At 51.9% G+C, this 18,055-nt stretch overlaps 1 protein-coding gene across 1 annotated transcript in view; it reads right to left on the reverse strand.

Annotated features, from left to right (window-relative positions):
• Positions 1 to 5,654: 5,654 nt before the first annotated feature.
• The window catches only part of LOC105000290, an 18,200-nt gene continuing 5,799 nt past the window's right edge, over positions 5,655 to 18,055 (reverse strand). The window contains exons 2-5 of the mRNA XM_010856071.1: positions 13,450 to 13,637; positions 7,388 to 7,521; positions 6,079 to 6,252; positions 5,655 to 5,791 (exon numbers count right to left, since the gene is read on the reverse strand). Coding sequence (XP_010854373.1) covers positions 5,672 to 5,791; positions 6,079 to 6,252; positions 7,388 to 7,521; positions 13,450 to 13,637 — 616 coding nt within the window. The 3' untranslated portion in view covers positions 5,655 to 5,671. The remainder of the gene's footprint in view (positions 5,792 to 6,078; positions 6,253 to 7,387; positions 7,522 to 13,449; positions 13,638 to 18,055) is intronic.

Consider the following 18,055-nt stretch of genomic DNA (forward strand, 5'->3'; position numbering starts at 1 on the left):
GCACACACCCTCTAGGCAAACAGGCTTCAGAAGCTGCGGTTCGAGCTTCAGAGCACAGGCTCAATAGTTGTGGCACAGGGGCTCAGTTGCCTCCGTTGCATGTGGGATCTACCCGGATCAGGGATCAAACCCCGTGTCATCTGCATTGGCAGGCAGATTCTTTACCACCGAGCCACGGGAGATGTGCTGCATGCTGTGCTTAGTCGCTCAGTCATGTCTGACTCTTTGAGACCCCATGGACTGCAGCCCCCTAGGCTCCTCTGTCCATGGGATTCTCCAGGCAAGAACACTGGAGTGAGTTGCCATGCCCTCCTCCAGGGGATCTTCCCTACCCAGGGATCTAACCCAGGTCTCTCACATTGCAGGCAGATTCTGAGCCACCAGGGAAGCCCAACTCATCAGGAGATAAATAATGCTAATTTTTTTAGGGAAGCCCCACAAAATCTTTGAATACAGTGTGCAGAACAAAGTAATTACTCAGGATATGCTGGTGGTGTGGTTTTTATTATTTTCATCAGAGTCCTGCCTTGCTCAAGTCCTAGAGCAAAGCTTGGTCTGTGTAGATTTGCTCGGTGCATTAATGGGTTTTTGCAAAGATGGATATAAAGCAGATTCATCATCAGCTGTGAATTTCACTGGTAGTTCTTCCTCTTCATGCCTGGGCACATGGTCTGAGTGTGGGCAGTCTCCTCCCTGGGTCTCACGCTCTCCCTGCATTCCATTGTGATTGTCTGGAGCTGTATCTCTGCTCGAGTCTGGGAGGAAGTTTGCACCTTGCATAAGAGAAACCAGGTCGGGTGGCTGAGCTTAAGCCCTCCCCGGCATCCATACAGAGCCGGTCTTTCTGTATGGAATTCTCCACCTAGAAGTGGAAGCTGGTGTGAAGTGGTGGCTCATGGTTAGAATAAAAAGAGAGAAAGAAGCTTCTCCACACACTGCCAGGTCACACATGGTACATGCAGGATGGTTTCTTCACCAGAAGTCACACTAGCCTGTGTGCAGGGAGGGTGTGCTGGGGCGGCATCAGACAGCTGTCGACCCCACGTCCTGGAAAGAGACCTGGACGCCTTCCTGACTTCCTCTGCTGGTTGATGGACGTGGTCATGGACTCCAGATTTCAAGGATATTTTTACGAAGTGGAGATAAATGAAGTAGAATCCCTTAGTTGGAAATCGTGAAGGGGAATTTGGTTTAAGAAAGGACAGACAGCTTTATCTATAAGGGGCCAGAGAGTGAATATCTTCGGCTTTCTGAGCTGTACAGTCGCAGTTGTAACTGGTCAGCTCTGCTGCTACGGCCCCAAAGGCACAGTAAAAAGTGTGCTAACAAATGCATGTGTTTGCCTTTCCCGTAAAACTTGATATAAAAAACCAGGAAGCTCAGGTTTGACCTGAGAGCCGTAGTGTGTGAATCCCTGGCTTAAGAGAGATGGGAAAGGCTAAAATATAAAATTCTGCCTATGTCATTGTGAATCACAGCAGTCAGAGGAAAAACAAGTAGACAATTGAATAATCAGCGTAGTTGCAAAGGGAGCTGTCTGCCTGGGATTGAAGGGGGCGTGTGCCAGAGAGGAGGGGACCTTGTTGTGTGTGCCTGTCCTGTGGCTCAGAAATAAACTTGCTGATGTGAAAAAATTAAGCTCTGGGAATCAGCAAAAAAGGCTAAAGCTTACAAATAAAGAAGGAATAGATTTTGGCTTTAGTTTTGGGGGAAGCTGTTTAGTATAGCCAAAAGTTCAAAGGAAAGGGCAGACCCCCTGCCTGGGGACAGAGCTGTGATGCAAACAGGGGCCGTGACTTTGCTGACCACACTCACCTGGAAGGGGACCCAGAGGGGGGCCTTTGGCTCTGAGAGGCGCTGGGCAGTGGTGGCAAAACACCACCCAGACAGAACTGCAGAGAAGGCAGGACGTGCCTGGTTGTCCAGTGGTTAAGACTCTGGGCTTCCAGTGCAGGGCCATGGGTTGGATCCCTGGTCGGGGAACTAACATCTCACATGCCCTGTGGGGCAACCAGAAAATAAGTCTGGAAAACGGATCCAGGCCCGGAGAACAATAAAAACAAAAGACTGAAAAGCGATCTAAAAGCTTCCAGATGCAAACGCTAGTTGTTGATCAGTGCTGTGACTTGGGTAGTTGTTCTCTTTTTTATTGTTGCCATTCAGTCGCTGAGTCATCTCTGACTCTCTGTGACCCCATGGACTGTGGCCCCCCCGGCTCCTCTGTCCATGGGATTGTCCAGGCAAGAACACTGGAGCGGGTTGCCATGCCCTCCTCCAGGGGATCTGCCCGACCCAGGGATTGAGCTCGAGTCTCCTGCGTTGTGGGAGGATTCTTTACCACTGAGCCACCAGGGAAGCCCTTTCTTATTTATATTTTTGAGTAAATTTTATTATAAGCATACGTTACTTTTAAAATGAAAAATGAAAGCTATTTAACATGGAGGAGCAACCTTAGGATGTATGCTTAGAAACTGTAAGAAGCCAGGTATTCACTCAGCCTAAGCAGGAATTTCTCACTCTAAGGGTCTGAGCTGCAAACTAGGGAGTGTCCCAGGGTAGCAGACACTCATCGCTTATCAGCAGTTTTCCTAATGGTAGAACTTGCCCCCAGCAAATATCCAGTACATGTCTTCCCAGCTTCCCTTGTGGTCACAGCATGGGCGAGCCACATCCTTGCCAAGGAGAGCTGCTGGGAAATCTGCTCAGCGGTGGCTGGGGGAGGTTCTCCTTCTGGCTGTGTGTGTGTGTGTGTGTGTGTGAGTGATGTGGGCAGAAACTTCAGCCTTTCAGGGTCAGACGTGCTCCTGTGAGGATGTGGTGTTGGTGCAGTGTCAACTCTTTGGTGACCACGAGGAGCTAACCCCAAGTTCACCATACAACACTCTGGTGCTGGTAGACCAGAAGGATGGAGAGAGTGGGGTCCTTGACTCATTGACCTGTACCCACCTCCTCCCATGTATCTTCAGAGATCTGAAACAAGTGGACTCGGGGAGGATTCGGTTCTCACTGGGCACTGCAGCTTCTAAGTGGCTCTTCCTTCCCGGACTGTTCACAGAGGCGTGTTGATGGAATGCCTTAAGTTGGGTTAGAGAATGAGCAATTCTCAAGTCCTGGGGAGCTGTTTTAACCCTCACAGCAAGAGGCCACATGCAGTTTTGCAATGTTTATTATCTCCTGTCATTAGAATTTGTTGCCTTAACTATTGGGGGGAATAGAGGTGTTTTCACGTGGCTGGACGGTGTCTCCTTTTCGTGGTTGTTGGTGTGCTTCCCCAAGCCCAGTTCTGCAGAAGACAAGGGTAAGTCCTGAAGACCCCCTTCGGTGGGGCAGGAGACGCCCAGTCTCTGCATGTGTGGGCTCGGGGGCAGGTCTCGGGGGAAAACCAGTCTTCGCATCTCCTGTTGGGCAGAGAACAGTGGCTAAACAGGAGCTCCCTGCTCATAGTTGGGGGGGAAGCACAGTTAGGAAGTTTGGAATGGTCAGCTTCACCGGGCTCTATTTAAAGTGGGTAACCGACAAGGACCTGCTGGACAGCGCAGGGAACTCTGCTCAGTCTCACGTGGCAGCCTGGGTGGGAGCGGAGTCTGGGGTACGTGCATATGCACGGCCGAGTCCCTTTGCTGTCCACCAGAGACTATTACAGCACTGCTGATCGGTCACGTCAAACAAAGTACCAAATACCAATACCGAATGAAACGTTTAAACTGAAACAACGGAAGAGAAGCAGCTTCCCGTGCTCCAGCCGGACCTTGCTTTTAGCATCCCTGTGTGCTAGTCTGCACCCGCTGACCCCGGACTCCCAGTCCACGCCCCCAGCTCCTCCCCACTGGCGACCACAAGCCTGGTCTCTGTGTCTGTGAGGCTGTTCCTGTTTTGCAGATGAGTTTATTTGCACCAGATTTTAGATTCCATGTACGAATGGTATCGTATGGTATTTGTCTCTGTCTGGCTTAGTACGATAATCTCTAGGTCCATCCATTATTTGGTTCTTTTTATGGTTCAGTAACATTCCACTGTATATACGTACTTTAATTAAAAAAACAGACTAGAGCGTGGGGGCCCGGGGGCGCCTGCTCCGCACAGCAGGCTCCCGTCCCGGCTCCAGCTCTGATTGGCAGCCGTCTTGGGCCAATCCCTTAACGTCTAGCCCTTTGTTTCCTCATGGATAAAGTGAGGATGATGCTCACACGATGAGGTCATGAAGCCCAAGGCCTTGTGAGGGCTCCGGCACCATACCTGCCCCACACTAAGGAGTCCACACAAGGCTCCTACGGTCTTCAGGTCACGGGGATCCACCCTCCCAGGTGCCCTGTGCGTCGAGAGGCCGTCCCTACCTGGGGACATCACCGTCCTTCAGCAAGGCCTCGGGGAAGGAGGGGCACTGGGCTTAGCAGAAAGCACCTCCAGCTTGGAGGCCCTCCTCTGCCTCTGGCCCGTCAGCCCGTCAGCTGCCGTTATTACCGCTCCAGTTTGCTCGTGTTTATAGCATGTGGCTCAGTTTGCTCACCCTCCCTGAGGGTGGGGTTGGAATTCCATGTCTGGATGCTCCAGCATGCCTGGCTCTGGGCACGTGGACCCTCCGGAGGGAGTACTGGTCAGCGGCTGGGAAGAGGGGCAGCAGGGACCTGTGAGAGGAGGCGCTGGGGCTGGTTCGTGGGAAGGTCGGTGTGCAGAGTTCTCTGTGTGGCTGCACATTGGAATCCTGAGCGGACAGGTGATTAACCATGTGGTTTGCATGAGTTCCAGGGACTTGAGATACTCAGTTTTAAAACCAGGACTGCAGGGTCCTGGGACAGGACTCTTAGTGTTAAAAGATACAAAGTCCCAGGAAAACTGAGCAAGTCAGTCCTGGGGAAACTGGGATGAACTGGCCACTCTACCAGCGGGGCTTTACAGCCTGCTGCTGCCCGGGGACTCACCCCCGGAGCTTCTGATCTCTGCTCTGGGGGAGGGAAGATGGGGAGGAGCGTGATTGCCCGGGTGACTGTGATGTTCAGGGAGGTCTGGGAACTACCGATGGGTAGAAGTTTCTGACCCGGATTCCAGTGTACACGATGGAGCTGAGAGTGGGTTACAGGCGGCCAGCATACTGGCCTCAGCCCTAGGGGCACTGATGGAGTGAGCCCGGATGGGAAGTCCTGCTGAGTGATGACATATAAATATGGGGCATAGAGAACTCATCAAAAAGGGAAATTCTGAGGTCCCACCCAAGACACCCAGGACCCCTTTATGGCAATGACTGCAAGCCTGGGGCATCTGCATGCTCCTCAAACTTCCCAAGTGATTCATTCTTTGTTTTTGTCCCTAAGTCAAGTCTGACTCTTTGCAACCCCATGGACTATAGCCTGCCAGGCTCCTCTATCCATGGGATTATCCAGGCAAAAATAAAGGAGTGGGTTGCCATGATCTTCTCCAGGGAGTCTTCCCGACCCAGGGACTGAACCCACGTCTCTGTGTGTCCTGGACTGGCAGGCGGATTCTTTACTTCTGAGCCACCAGGGACGTCCCCCACGTGATTCGTATGCATACTCAAACTTTCGAATGGTAAGACTGCAGCTCTAGGAAGTACCACACAGACGTAACAGTAAGAGTTCCAAGGACCTGCCTCCCGGAACAGTCCGACTTGAATTGACCTGGGTCCTGAAGGTGACTGGTGAGGAAGAAGGAACCATCATCCTTTATCACAAAAGATCCCCCTCTCCCCAGACCTCTTCCTCTTCTGGAAATGGCTGTGCTTCTGAACACAACCGTGGCCACCTGCCTTCAGCTCTTTCCCTGAATCTGTGCAGACCTGTGGGTAGACTGGATTTAGTCTCTTGTGACAGTTGGGACTATTCTCAATTCTTACTCTTCCTACCCTGTGGACTTGCGGTGAGCAAAAGTGGAATGAATTTATCTCTCTGTAAGCTAGCGAGGGAGAAACAAAGATGCTTACCGCCGTAAGCACTGAGCTTTAGGGTAATTTGTTTTGTGGCCGGAACTGACTAATGAATCCCTCCAAAGAAAGGAAGCCCTGGGCTTTTTCCCAGTTCTCACTAAAAGACGTTACAACCCTGTGCAGAAGAAAAGCTTGCTCACCGTGGTGGCGAGGGCCTGGAAAGGGCAGAAAACCTGTCCAAACTGATAGCGCTTGTGAGGGTTGATGTCTCCAAAGCGGCTGCGACGCTCCTTGCGGCCGGCCAGCCTCTTCTCCGCCTTCATGTCCATGAAGTTCTGGAAGGGGCCCTGCTGGGGCAGGTGGGCCGCATGCACCTGTGTGAGGAATCCCAGAAACAAAGGTTCCCGAGCACCACGGATCACGGCGAGACCAGGCGGGGGGCTTTTTAGAAGGGGCAGCTCTCGTTCAGGCCTCTCATGCGTGAGTTGGGCTTCCGGGTACCTCTCTTCATTTTCTGTATCCCCGGGATGCAGATCGAAGGGGCAAGCCCCCACCCTCCCCCACACGAAACCTAACCCCCTATGTGTCGCTGGGTCAGTGGGTCAGTGGCTGGAGGGTCAGGGCGCGAGCTCTAGTGATGACCCCGCCCCTCTCTATGGGACCTTCACTCACCACCCACCTCTGTGGCAGATTATTATTATTTTAAAATTTTATTTGGGGTGTAGTTGATTTACGATGTCTTAGATTCAGGTGTACGGCAAAGTGATTCAGTTATACGTAAGTGTTAGTAGCTCGGTCGTGTCCGACTCTTTTCAACCCCACAGACTGTAGCCCACCAGGCTCCTCTGATTTTCCAGGCAAGAATACTGAAGTCGGTTGCCATTTTTTCCTCCAAGGGATCTTTCCGACCCAGGGGATCTTCCTGACCCAGGGATCGAACCCGGGTCTCCCGCATTGCAGGCAGATTCTTTACCATCTGAGCTACTGGGGAAGCCCTCAGTTATACATAAACACGCATCTTTTTATGTTTCAGAGTCTTTCCCCCCATAGTTTATCATAGACTCTTGGGCAGAGTTCCCTGTGCTCCTGTGTAGTAGTGTGAACGCCCATCCCGGCTCCCAGTTTATCTCCCCTGCCAGTGCTCTCCCTTTGGTAACCATAAGTTTGCTTCGGCGGGGGGAGGAACAGACCAGGCCTGACATGGAAGAAACCATTAGGACCATCAGGAGACTGCCCGGTTTTGAGGACTTTTCTTTTCTCTGTAGGGATCCGCGATGAGGGTCATGCTGGGTGCATTAGGACCTGCACTCGGGGTTCCCTTTCTCCCCTGCCCTGGCCTCACCAGGTGTCAGGGCTGGACAGGGACGTGGGGGAGGGAGACACCACCCGCTCCTGCCCCTCTGGTTTGCACGGGCCTCAGCACTCTCTCAGCTCACCCCTGGACGGGGCCTGTTCTCACTGTTCAGTCTGCAAAGGACGAAGGAGGAAAGGGACCCTCGGGAGACTCACGTCGTGTATCCGGAACCTGTTCGCTGTCGGAGGAGTCAGTTCCCAGCTTCGTCCCAGGGCTTTCACGGAGCTCAGACTCGAGACCAAAGGTGGATAAACAGGTCCCAGGGGGACCGGCAGCTTCCAGTCTGTTCCTGGGGGGTGAGGAGAGAAAGGGCACCGCGGAGGACCCTGGCACTGCACCCCTTCCTTCCGGCCGCGACCAGGGCTGATCTGTCCGTGTTTGACCCCAGCATAACCAGGAGGAGGCTTGTGCGGCTGAGAAAGAAGCAGACCCTCACCCCAGGGCCCAGAATGAAAGCATTGTTAGGAGATCCACAGAAGCCTGGTGACGATGTTCCGATTTGCTTTTCTGGAATGTGACCAGCTTTGTGAATGTGTCTCAGGCCACGTTCACTTTTTGTGAGTTGAGGCCACACAGGTTGAGTTGATTCTTGCTCTGGGGGTTTAACTGAGTAGAGAAGGTTCTTAGGGGCTCTGACATGGTCATTTAATTTGGTTTATTAAAGGATGACTTAAGTAAGCCTCTCACTTTTCTGCCTTTGTGCAGGATTATTCTTTGACTTGAGTGTGGAGATTGGAGAACTTTCTCTGTTGATGGCCTGATAATAAACATTTAAGTCTTTGTGGGCCATCTCGTCTATCACAGCACCAGAGTAGCCACAGACAGTGTGCAAATATGCAGATGAGTGGGTGAGGCTGACTGTGTCCCAATAAAACTTTATTCGTGGGCACTACATTTTGACTTTCAGGTCATTCTTCTTCGTCACCAAATAGTCCTCTTTTGATTTCTTCGTCAACCAGTTAAAAACAGGAAAACACTTCCTAGTTTGCAAGCTTTAGGAAAATAGGTGGCAGGACAAATTTGCTGCCTGCTAATTCAGGAGACTAAGATCATGGCATCTGGTCCCATCATTCATCGCAAATAGATGGGGAAACAGTAGAGACAGTGAGAGACTATTTTCTTAGGCTCCAAAATCACTGCAGATGGTGACTGCAGCCACGAGATTAAAAGATGCTTACTCCTTGGAAGAAAAGCCATGACCAACCTATACAGCATATTAAAAAGCAGAGACATTACTTTGCTGACAAAGGTCCATATTGTCAAAGCTATGGTTTTTCCAGTAATCATGTATGGATGTGAGAGTTAGACCATAAAGAAAGTTGAGCACCAAAGAATTGATGCTTTTGAATGGTGGTGTTGGAGAAGACTCTTGAGAGTCCCTTGGACTGCAAAGAGATCCAACCAGTCCATCCTAAAGGAAATCGGTCCTGAATATTCAGTGGAATGACTGATGCTAAAGCTGAAGCTCCAATACTCTGGCCACCTGATGTGAAGAACTGACTCATTTGAAAAGACCCTGATGCTGGGAAAGATTGAAGGTGGGAAGAAAAGGGGATGACAGAAGATGAGATGGTTGGATGGCATCACTGACTCGATAGTCATGAGTTTGAGCAAGCTTTGGGAGTTGGTGATGGACAGGGAGGCCTGGCCTGCTGCCGTCCATGGGGTCACAAAGAGTCAGACATGACTGAGGGACTGGACTGAACTGAACTGTGTGAGTGGATTGAAGAAGGAAATGGCTACCCACTCCAGGATTCTTGCCTGGAAAGTCCCATGGACAGAGGAGCCTGGCAGGCTACAGTTCATGGGGTTGCAAAGAGTTAGACATGACTGAGTGACTGAGAACCTATCTGCAAAGCCCCCGCCTACATCAGTAGACAAAGAATCTGGAACAAGAAGGGAATGGACCCAGTTTTTTCTCCTTGGTCTCATTACAGGTGAACCCTTGAATTCAGCTCAAGGGCACCTGAACCCACTGTGGCTCCTTCAGAGGAGAGTGGTGATGATGGTGTGGAAACCCTAAAACACTCTTTGTTTTTGGGGGATGACTGAAAGGAGTGGGAATGGTTAGGGAAGATGAATGAATCTGGCGGGGGACATGCAGTCACTCTCACATATCTGAAGGCTGCCATGAAGAAGAGGGGGTCAAGCTCGTCTGACCAGACCCTGTGGACGGAACTAGAACCAACAAAGGAAGCTGCAGGGAGGCAGGTTTGGGTGAGGTTTGGTTTAAAAAAAGCAACAGTACTGCAGAGAATGCATTTATGGACCATGTTCTGCTCTCCAGCTTGTCTCCAGCCTCTTAGAGCAGTGTGGGCAGAGGGAGAATTTGAACGCCAATCTTGTTTACATATGGTCCCATCCTGGTGGCTCAGATAGTAAAGAATCTGCCTGCAGTGCAGGAGACCCGAGTTTGGTCCCTGGGTGGGGAAGATCCCCTGGAGAAGGGAATGGAAACCCACTCCAGTATTCTTGCCTGGAGGAGCCCATGGACAGAGGAGCCTGGAGGGCTATGGTCCATAGGGTCGCAAAGAATTGGGCACGACTGAAGTGACTTTGCAAGCTGAGCACAGTGAGCTCCGTTTTGCCCAAGAAGAACCAGGGCACCAGGATGTAGGATGAGGTGGACAAAGCCATGTGTGAGGGGTGGACCTTCACCCTCTCTGAGCCTTAGCTCTCTGCTCTCCTTTCTAGTTCAACCGTCTGCTCTTCAAGAAAACCGAGCCACGCTCTGCTTAGCCGTCTAGTCTCGAGCACGTTGGCTGGATTGTGCAGTGCTGGCCTGAGTGTTGTGTTCCCCTGACCCTGACACTCGGGAGCAAGCGCTCCTTTGATCTGCAGTCTTCCAGATCTCAGATACCCCCGAGCAGAGGCGGTTGAACGCAAGGGCTGTGGTTCAGATTTCATGCTGCACATGACTCCGGGGCTGGGGAGTGCCGGTTCCCCAAATGCAGCCGCTCCCCAAATGTAGCCGCTCCTGGCATTCTCTGCACTGAGGTTCCAAAAATCGCTGCTGAAACCGCACTTTTCCAAGCAAGGCTGTTTCTTCTGGAACATTTCTCCGTCTCCCCCTCCCCACCACTCTGCCCTGACATCTTACATGTCTGGTACCTCCTGCTGGGATCTCTTGCCTGGCGGAACCCCTGGCGGTTTAGAGGCACCTCCCCAGGCCGTGAGAGACAACCTGGCTTTGGAGCTGGGCATTCCGCAGGCGGCAGGGCCGTGGGCTCGAGTCTCCCTTCAGCTGTGCCACGTCAGGCTTGCGACATGTGGGGAGGGCAGCCGGGCAGCTGTGAGGGACGGCCAGCCGCTGTAGGAGCATCTGTTGGAAAACTTGCTGTGTAATTTCCGGAGCCTTCCAGGGACAGAAGTGGGTAAAAAACCCCAAATGGAAGAAAGTCCTAATCACTTTCAAGTGGGAGGAAAGTAAGACACAGCCCGGCTCGCATGGTCTGAACTGCAGGCTCCCACAACGGCTTCCAAAGCTTCCACCGGCCCCTTGGGACCAAGCCCTGACCTTCTTGGGGGTCACTGATTCGGTCCAGATGGGAGCATATGTAGATGAAAGTGGCGTTCAAATTCTCCCTCTGCCCACACTGCTCTGAGAGGCTGGACATGAGTTGGAGAATAGAATATGGTCCATAAGTGCATTCTCTGCATTAGTGTGTTATTTTAATGATATGCTCAGTTGATCAGTCGTGTCCAACTCTTTGTGACCCATGGACTGTAGCCCCCAGGCTCCTCTCTCCATGAGATTTTCCCAGCAGGAATACTGGGATAGGTTGCCATTTTCTCCTCCAGGGATCTTCCTGACCCAGGGACTGAACTCATGTTTCCCGCATCTCCTGTATTGGCAGGTGGATTCTTTACCACTGAACCACCTGGGAAGCCTTTTTTAATGTTAAGGTATGAATTATATATTTTATGTCATTAATCACGCATATATTGTCAGTCTATCAACAGAGCATCTAGGCACATACAATAATATTTAACATGTGTGAAAGTGAAAGGATAGTCATTCAGTCATGTCCAACTCTTCATGACCTAATGGACTGCAGCCTACCAGGCTCCTCTGTCCATGGGATTTCCCAGGCAAGAATACCGGAGTGGGTTGCCCTTCCCTTCTCCAGAGGATCTTCCTGACTCAGGAATCGAACCCAGGTCTCCTGCACTGCAGGCAGATTCTTTAACATCTGAGCCGCCCGGGAAGCCCAACCTGTGTGGGCTTCCATTTGAACTCCTTCCCAGAGCACCACGTGTTTCCGAGGGTGACCTGATACTGTTTCCACTCAGGTCCGTGCTACCCTCGTCTCTCATCTGAATGGTCTCTGCGTTTGTGTTGTGGACGGTCTCCTCTGGTTTTCATGCACTGAGGTGTTTCCAACACCTGAAACAGTGTCTGGAGCAGAGTGGGTGCTCACCACACAGTGAACGACAGAATGAACCCACTTTTGAGCCCTACAGGCTCCCTAGAGTCCCTGTCACGCAGCTGACTGTGCACATGGCTGGTGCACGACCCCAAGGCTTTGATCTCGAAGCAGAGATGGAGAGGAAGGTGAATGAGAAGGTTGGAAGCCCGGGGAGGATCGACTCGGCTGCGTGCAGGGGTCTGGGACACTGTGGGCTCCTGTGCAGACCCTCAGAGGGCGTCTGAGCTGGGAGGCAGGAGGAGCCAGATGTCTGTCTCCTGTGCCTTTGAAGTTGACACTCATCCTGAATTCTGTTGGCAACGAAGAGTTTGCACTTGTTTTGCTTCGAAGTTGGAGTTGTTATCCTAAGATAAGTTGTCTCCTCTCTCCTACTTTTGCTGTATTTCTCGTCTTTCCCTTTCCCACAAATCTCCCTTTTCTTAATGTTTGTTTTTATTTATTTATTTGGTGGCTCCAGGTCATAGGTGTGGCATGTGGGATCTTAGTTCCCTGACCAGGGATTGAACCCAGGCCCCCTGCATGGGGAGCATGGAGCCTTAGCCACTGGGCCACAGGGAAGTCCCCTCACACAGCTTCTTAAGGACTAGTTTCAGTGCTGGGGAGCAGGACCAGACTTGGCAAAGCTTGCAAAAGCTTTCCAAGCTCAGTTTTATCTGGTTCACATCTTCACAGTTTTCACTGGCTTCCACGTGACTGAAACCAAGAAGACTTTCAGGGACTAGAAAGCGATTTGCAAGACGTGAGCCGGGTCTGCATCACTAAGAGCCCTTCCTGATTCTGTGTGACGGCAGGAACAGGAGGCAGTCAGGAGGACTTATGTAACCCTGGGTCTGGCAACTGGAATTTGTCACTGTGTTTGGGACTCAGTATAAGTGACAGCTCTGAGTTAATGATCAAAAACGATTGCGCCATCCAGTTAGTGAGGCTTGAAGATAACTTTTCACCTTAAAAACACCCCCCGCTTTTCTCTCCTGCACCCAGGAGGCACGCTGAGCAGAAGCATCACGTGGACACCTCTGCGGAGGGTGTGGCTTCCTTGCCTACAGCAGGAGATGGAAATGCGGAGATGACTTGCCTCCCTGTCTTCCTCTCTCTTCTGAGCTCCCGCTTCCGACCGCGGCCCCGCTCTGGCGTCTGCCGCTGGCACTAGGTGACACGTCTCCATTCTTCTGTTTTTAAAAGTTTGGCTGTGTCTGGTCTCCGTTGCGTCCTGGGGCATCTTCTCCGCGGTGGGTGGGCTTGGTGGCCCCGTGGCGAGTGGAACCGGAGTCCCCTGCCTTGCAAACTGCGTGCTTCTCTGCTGGGTCACCAGGGATGCGTCTGCCCCCCATTCTTGAAGAGATGCCTCGTTGGCAGCCGGCCTCTTCCTGCCTGAATGAGGTGTGCCTGGCTCGGTCCCTGCTTTGGGGGAAGAGCCCAGTTCCCAGACATGAAGGCAGCATGTTGGGGAAGGGCTCGTGTGTCCTTGGCCAGAAGCAGACTCTCTCCCTGAGGGCAAGGCACCTGCAATCTGTGGCTGCTGAGCCCCCTGCCCTGCCTGGCCATCGGTGTCCCTGGGACTGGTCCCCTTTTTCCCAACCCTGGGTTTGACCTAAACGCAGAAGTGAGAGCCTTGGGGGTTGGACGCTGAGTCCTGAGCACTGTAGCTCTGCAAACTTGAACTTTATAACCTGAATTCACCCGCCTCCATTCCCTGGGTCCCATCCCATCAGCTCCACCCTCGCCCCCGGGCCCCAGTTCCTGAAATGGAAAATAGCCCGCAGGTTCCCCAGGACGGCTGGCCTTACCCCTGGTGTCCTTCCGGGACTCTCTCTTGCCAGGAGAAGCTCTGTCCTCCGCAGCCTTGTCGTTGCTGGCATCCCTGGTCTTGTTGCCCGTGACCTGGGCCCCTTCTCCCTTCAGCAGCCTCTGACCGAGGGCCCGGGGCTGCTCTTCAGACAGGGCTTCCTTCTTCTTCCTCCTCTCACTGGGTGCTCTAAACACAAAACCCCCATCAGCGCCAATACTCTGAGGGCGTCAACTGCCCCTGAACATGGGGCCTGGCCTGTGGGCTTAAGTGGAAGGCACTGAATGGAGAGCCTAACTTCAGGAAAAAGGATGTAAACTGGAGAGAAAATGGATGGATGCAGTCCCTTATCCTTGCATATAGTAGAGGGCGGAGAAGGCAATGGCACCCCACTCCAGTACTCTTGCCTGGAAAATCCCATGGATGGAGGAGCCTGGAAGGCTGCGGTCCATGGGGTCGCTGAGGGTTGGACACGACTGAGCGACTTTACTTTCACTTTTCACTTTCATGCATTGAAGAAGGAAATGGCAACCCACTCCAGTGTTCTTGCCTGGAAATCCCAGGGATGGGGAGGCCTGGTGGGCTGCCGTCTCTGGGGTCACACAGAGTCGGACACGACTGAAGGGACTTAGCAGCATAGTAGAGGGAGAGATGAGTAGACATGTCCAGTGCCCAAGTAGCAGGGCGATCGGAGAGCAGGTGCGTGCGTGCGTGTATGTGTGTGTGTGTACACACACATATCATTACACATTCATGTATATGAATGAAAGAAAATAGTTCTTATGAGCTAGTATTTCATTTTTATGGGGTAAGCTTAATATTTGCTGTTATTTAGTTATTCAGTCGTGTCTGACTCTTTGCGACCCCATGGACTGTACCCACCAGGCTCCTCTGTCCATGGGATTTCCCAGGCAAGGACATTGGAGTGCCATTTCCTTCTCTAGTGGATCTTTCTGATCCAGGGATCCAACCCATGTCTCTTGTATCTCCTGCACTGCAGGCAGACCAGTTGAAAAGAAGGTTATTTTGGGGGAATATCAAACACAATTCTCGGGTCACCCTCAAACCTCCAAGTCATTCCTCTTGGCAAGACCCACCAGGAGCTTCCTGACAGCCCTGCCCATTTCCTCCCCGCCCCTTCCCCCCCCAGTGCTGGGCATCCAGGCCCAGGTTTCTGTGCCTCGAGCTGTGTTTCTCACTCTGCCTGGAATGTCACACTTTCCCCCTCTCCTCATTCGTGCTCCCATCCTCTTGGGGCCTCCTCCTTGCCAGTCCTCCATGGAGTGGTCCCTGACACCGCCCGCCTCCCTCCCATCCGTGTACACCTGCCCTCCCTCTGGTCCCCAGCCCCTCTCAAGCATCTCCATTCTAGTGATGACCGCAAGTGCAATACACGGTCCATCCTCGTGCCTGTCTCCACTGTCAGGTACTCTGTTCCACAAGGGCTTAGACTCCACCTTGTTCACCAGCGCACCCCCAGCACGAAGCACTGTATCTGGCAAGAGACAGACGCTAAGTTCATATGGGCGGATGGACGGATGGGTAGATGGGTGGGTCAATGGGTGGATGCCTGGGTGGGTGGACGGATGGAGGGATGGGTGGGTGAGTGGTGGATGGAGGAGTGGATGGATGGATAGACGGTTGGGTTAAGGGATGGATGGGTGGGTGAGTGGGTGAATGGGTGGGTGAACGGGTGGCTGGACAGATGGACGGATGGGTGGATGCCTGGGTGGATGGATGGATGGATGGGTAGAGGACAAAATATAGGGTAACGGTTGAGGAGAATAAAAGGCAGTAGATCAAAAATATGAACTATGTGAAGAGAGAGTTGGAGGCATGATTAATACACCTCAGATCCACAGTGACACCCAGAGTCGGTCAGGAGCAGAGAGTCAGGGTGAAGGCTGCCTCTGAGATTCATCAAGAGTGTCCACTTACACTAGAGGCTCAGAAAAGAGGACGTGATTTGCGTTTGCATTTTGTGGTTGGCTCATCTGAAGAAGCACTACGTGGCAAGATCTCTGGCGAGCTCAATTTCTTCCCTGAAAGCCAGAGAAGTTGCATATGAAACCCAGCGTCCTGGACGTGATCATTAGAAGAGAATGTTAAGGTGTAGACACCATCGTGTCCCTCTGGGAGCCCTGGTTAACACCAGGCATCGAACTGTCCTCCCTGAGGCTGGACGGGCACCTGGCATCTTCTCCACACCTTAAAAAAGCACGTGGCTTTTCTTTGATGAGTTTGAACTTGGCTTCTGAAGCCTCTGTGCACTTGGGCTTCTCGGCTGCTCCTCTGCAAAGACGCAGCTTCAGCAGTTTGTGTGCTGCCGTTGTGAGTCGCGGGGCAGTTGTTTAGAAAAACAACATTCTTGCACTCAGGGGACATCTGCTCTGTGTCTGATCACCAGAAACCTCCACCTTTGCTAGCAAGTTGTATCATTTGAACCGATCAGCCGGAGGCGAGTTTTGGCACAAGAAGGAAATCAACACTCAATAAAGATACTATTATAGTGTCTCTGGTGCCCTATTCAAGGATCTTAGACTGTGTCCCTCTGTTACGGATTCTTATTTATGAAGTCAGAGCTGGGCGGTACCAGTTACCAGACCCGGGCAGAAATGCAAATGAGCACGGACCCTCAGGACTCCTTGTCAAGATGGATTGACCATCGAGTGACTGCTCAGGGGGCAGAGATGTCCCCTCATGAGAACATATTCTGGCATATAAAATTATCCTCATAACATGTTGGCGAGAAGAGTAGTCTGAGGGCCCTCCGTCAAGTCACCCATGGGGGACGGGCTGCTCTGCATCTGTTTTCAATTAACTGTGTTTATTATCTTTGCATCTCACTCCCCAGCTCAGCATAATCAGTTAGGAACTATCTCCTGTGATCTTAGCTGAAAGTCTGTTTTTGTAAGTGGAGCTGGCTGTTTGCTTTCACACTCGAGGCGGTGACACGGCTCCCTTCGCTGTGAGCCTGGTGTGTGCTTTGTCGGCGCCGCAGGACGGGGCCTGGGGCTCTGTTTATCCAGCACTTGTTGCTGTTCCCTGTGGGGCTGCAGATGCTGTGTTGGGTGTTAGGGTGGAGTGGGGACAGAGCGTCAGTGCGTGAATATCTAAAGAGAGAAGCTGTCCTTTGTGAAAAGTGCTGGAAGGGAAACTAACCAGGGAGAGAGACAGTCATTGTGAGGGCCACCTTCTGAATTGCTGGGGAACTGGAGGCAAAAGGAAAAGAGGGCATCACCGACTCAACGGACACGAACTTGGCCAAACTCCAAGAGATGGTGAGGGACAGGGAGGCCTGGCATGCTGCCGTCCACGGGCTCGCAAAGAGACACAACCGAGTGACTGAACAGCAACAACCTTCTGAATTGACTGGTCTACCTCTTTGGGCAAGGGAATTTGGATCTGAGGCCTGAATGATAAGAGTGAGACATTCAAGCCCTTCTCTGGTGGTCCCGTGGTTAGGACTCTGCATTTCCACTGCGGACGGCTCAGGTTCCATCCCTGGTTGGGGAGCTAAGATCCTGCGTGAGGCAGTGTGACCCCCCAGAACAAATTGGTTAAGCACAAGCCATTCAGAGAGAAACTAGGCTCTCAATTGTGTCTGACTTTTTGCAACCCCATGGACTGCAGCCCACCAGGCTCCTCTGTCCATGGGATTTCCCAGGCAAGAGTACTGGAGTGGGATGCTATTTCGTCCTCCAGGGGCTCTTCCCAACGCAGGGATTGAACCAGTGTCTCCTGTATTGCAGGCAGATTCTTTACCATCTGAGCCACAGGGAAGCCCAGTAGGGATGATCCAAGCTACTTATTTAATGTTATCCTTTCAGTTCCAGCAAGTGGAACCCATTTTTTAAAGCTACTCTTTAAAATTGACATTTTCTCTGTACATCAGGGATTGAAAAAGCCAAAAAAGTACAGAGGCTCCTCTTACAACATTTCTTCGGTAGGTCTCTGCCTTCCTATTAATTTTCAGCAGAGTCTGTTTGTTTTTCCACTAGCTTGCTGGCGTCCGAGAACAGGCTGTTCCGTACTCTGCTTTGCTTATCTCCCTTTCTGTTTGGTTCTAAAGGTGTCCGTGGTGCTCTTAGGGAGTGTGATGTTTGAATGATTGGTGAGCAGCCTGCACTGCAAAATGCATTCACTTTCGGTTATCACTGGTGACCCACTTGGAAGAAAAACTTGTCCCAGCGGATTTCTGGTGTGTGTGCCTAGAATCTTAGAGCCTTGCAGGGGAAAGTCTTCTACTTTTGGTAGAAAAAGCTTAATTTTGGGAGTCAGAGAGCTTCAGTCAAGTCCTTAGCTCTACGGTCATCTAGTTTAGGACTTGAGGGCTATGATAAGCATTTTTTTTTAAGTGTAAGAGTAACATTTCATTCTCCAGGGGATCTTCCTGACCCATGGATCGAATTCACGTCTCCTGCATTGGCAGGCAGATTCTTTACCACTGAGCCACCTGGGAAGCCCCATAAGTGCTGTACAATATTGGGCAAATTACAGGCGTTCAGTTCAGTTCAGTTCAGTCGCTCAGTCGTGTCCGACTCTTTGCGACCCCATGAATCGCAGCACGCCAGGCCTCCCTGTCCATCACCAACTCCTGGAGTTTA

Source organism: Bison bison, unplaced genomic scaffold (genome assembly GCF_000754665.1).
Source record: "Bison bison bison isolate TAMUID 2011002044 unplaced genomic scaffold, Bison_UMD1.0 scf7180017864371, whole genome shotgun sequence".
Classification (NCBI taxonomy): Eukaryota; Metazoa; Chordata; class Mammalia; order Artiodactyla; family Bovidae; genus Bison; species Bison bison.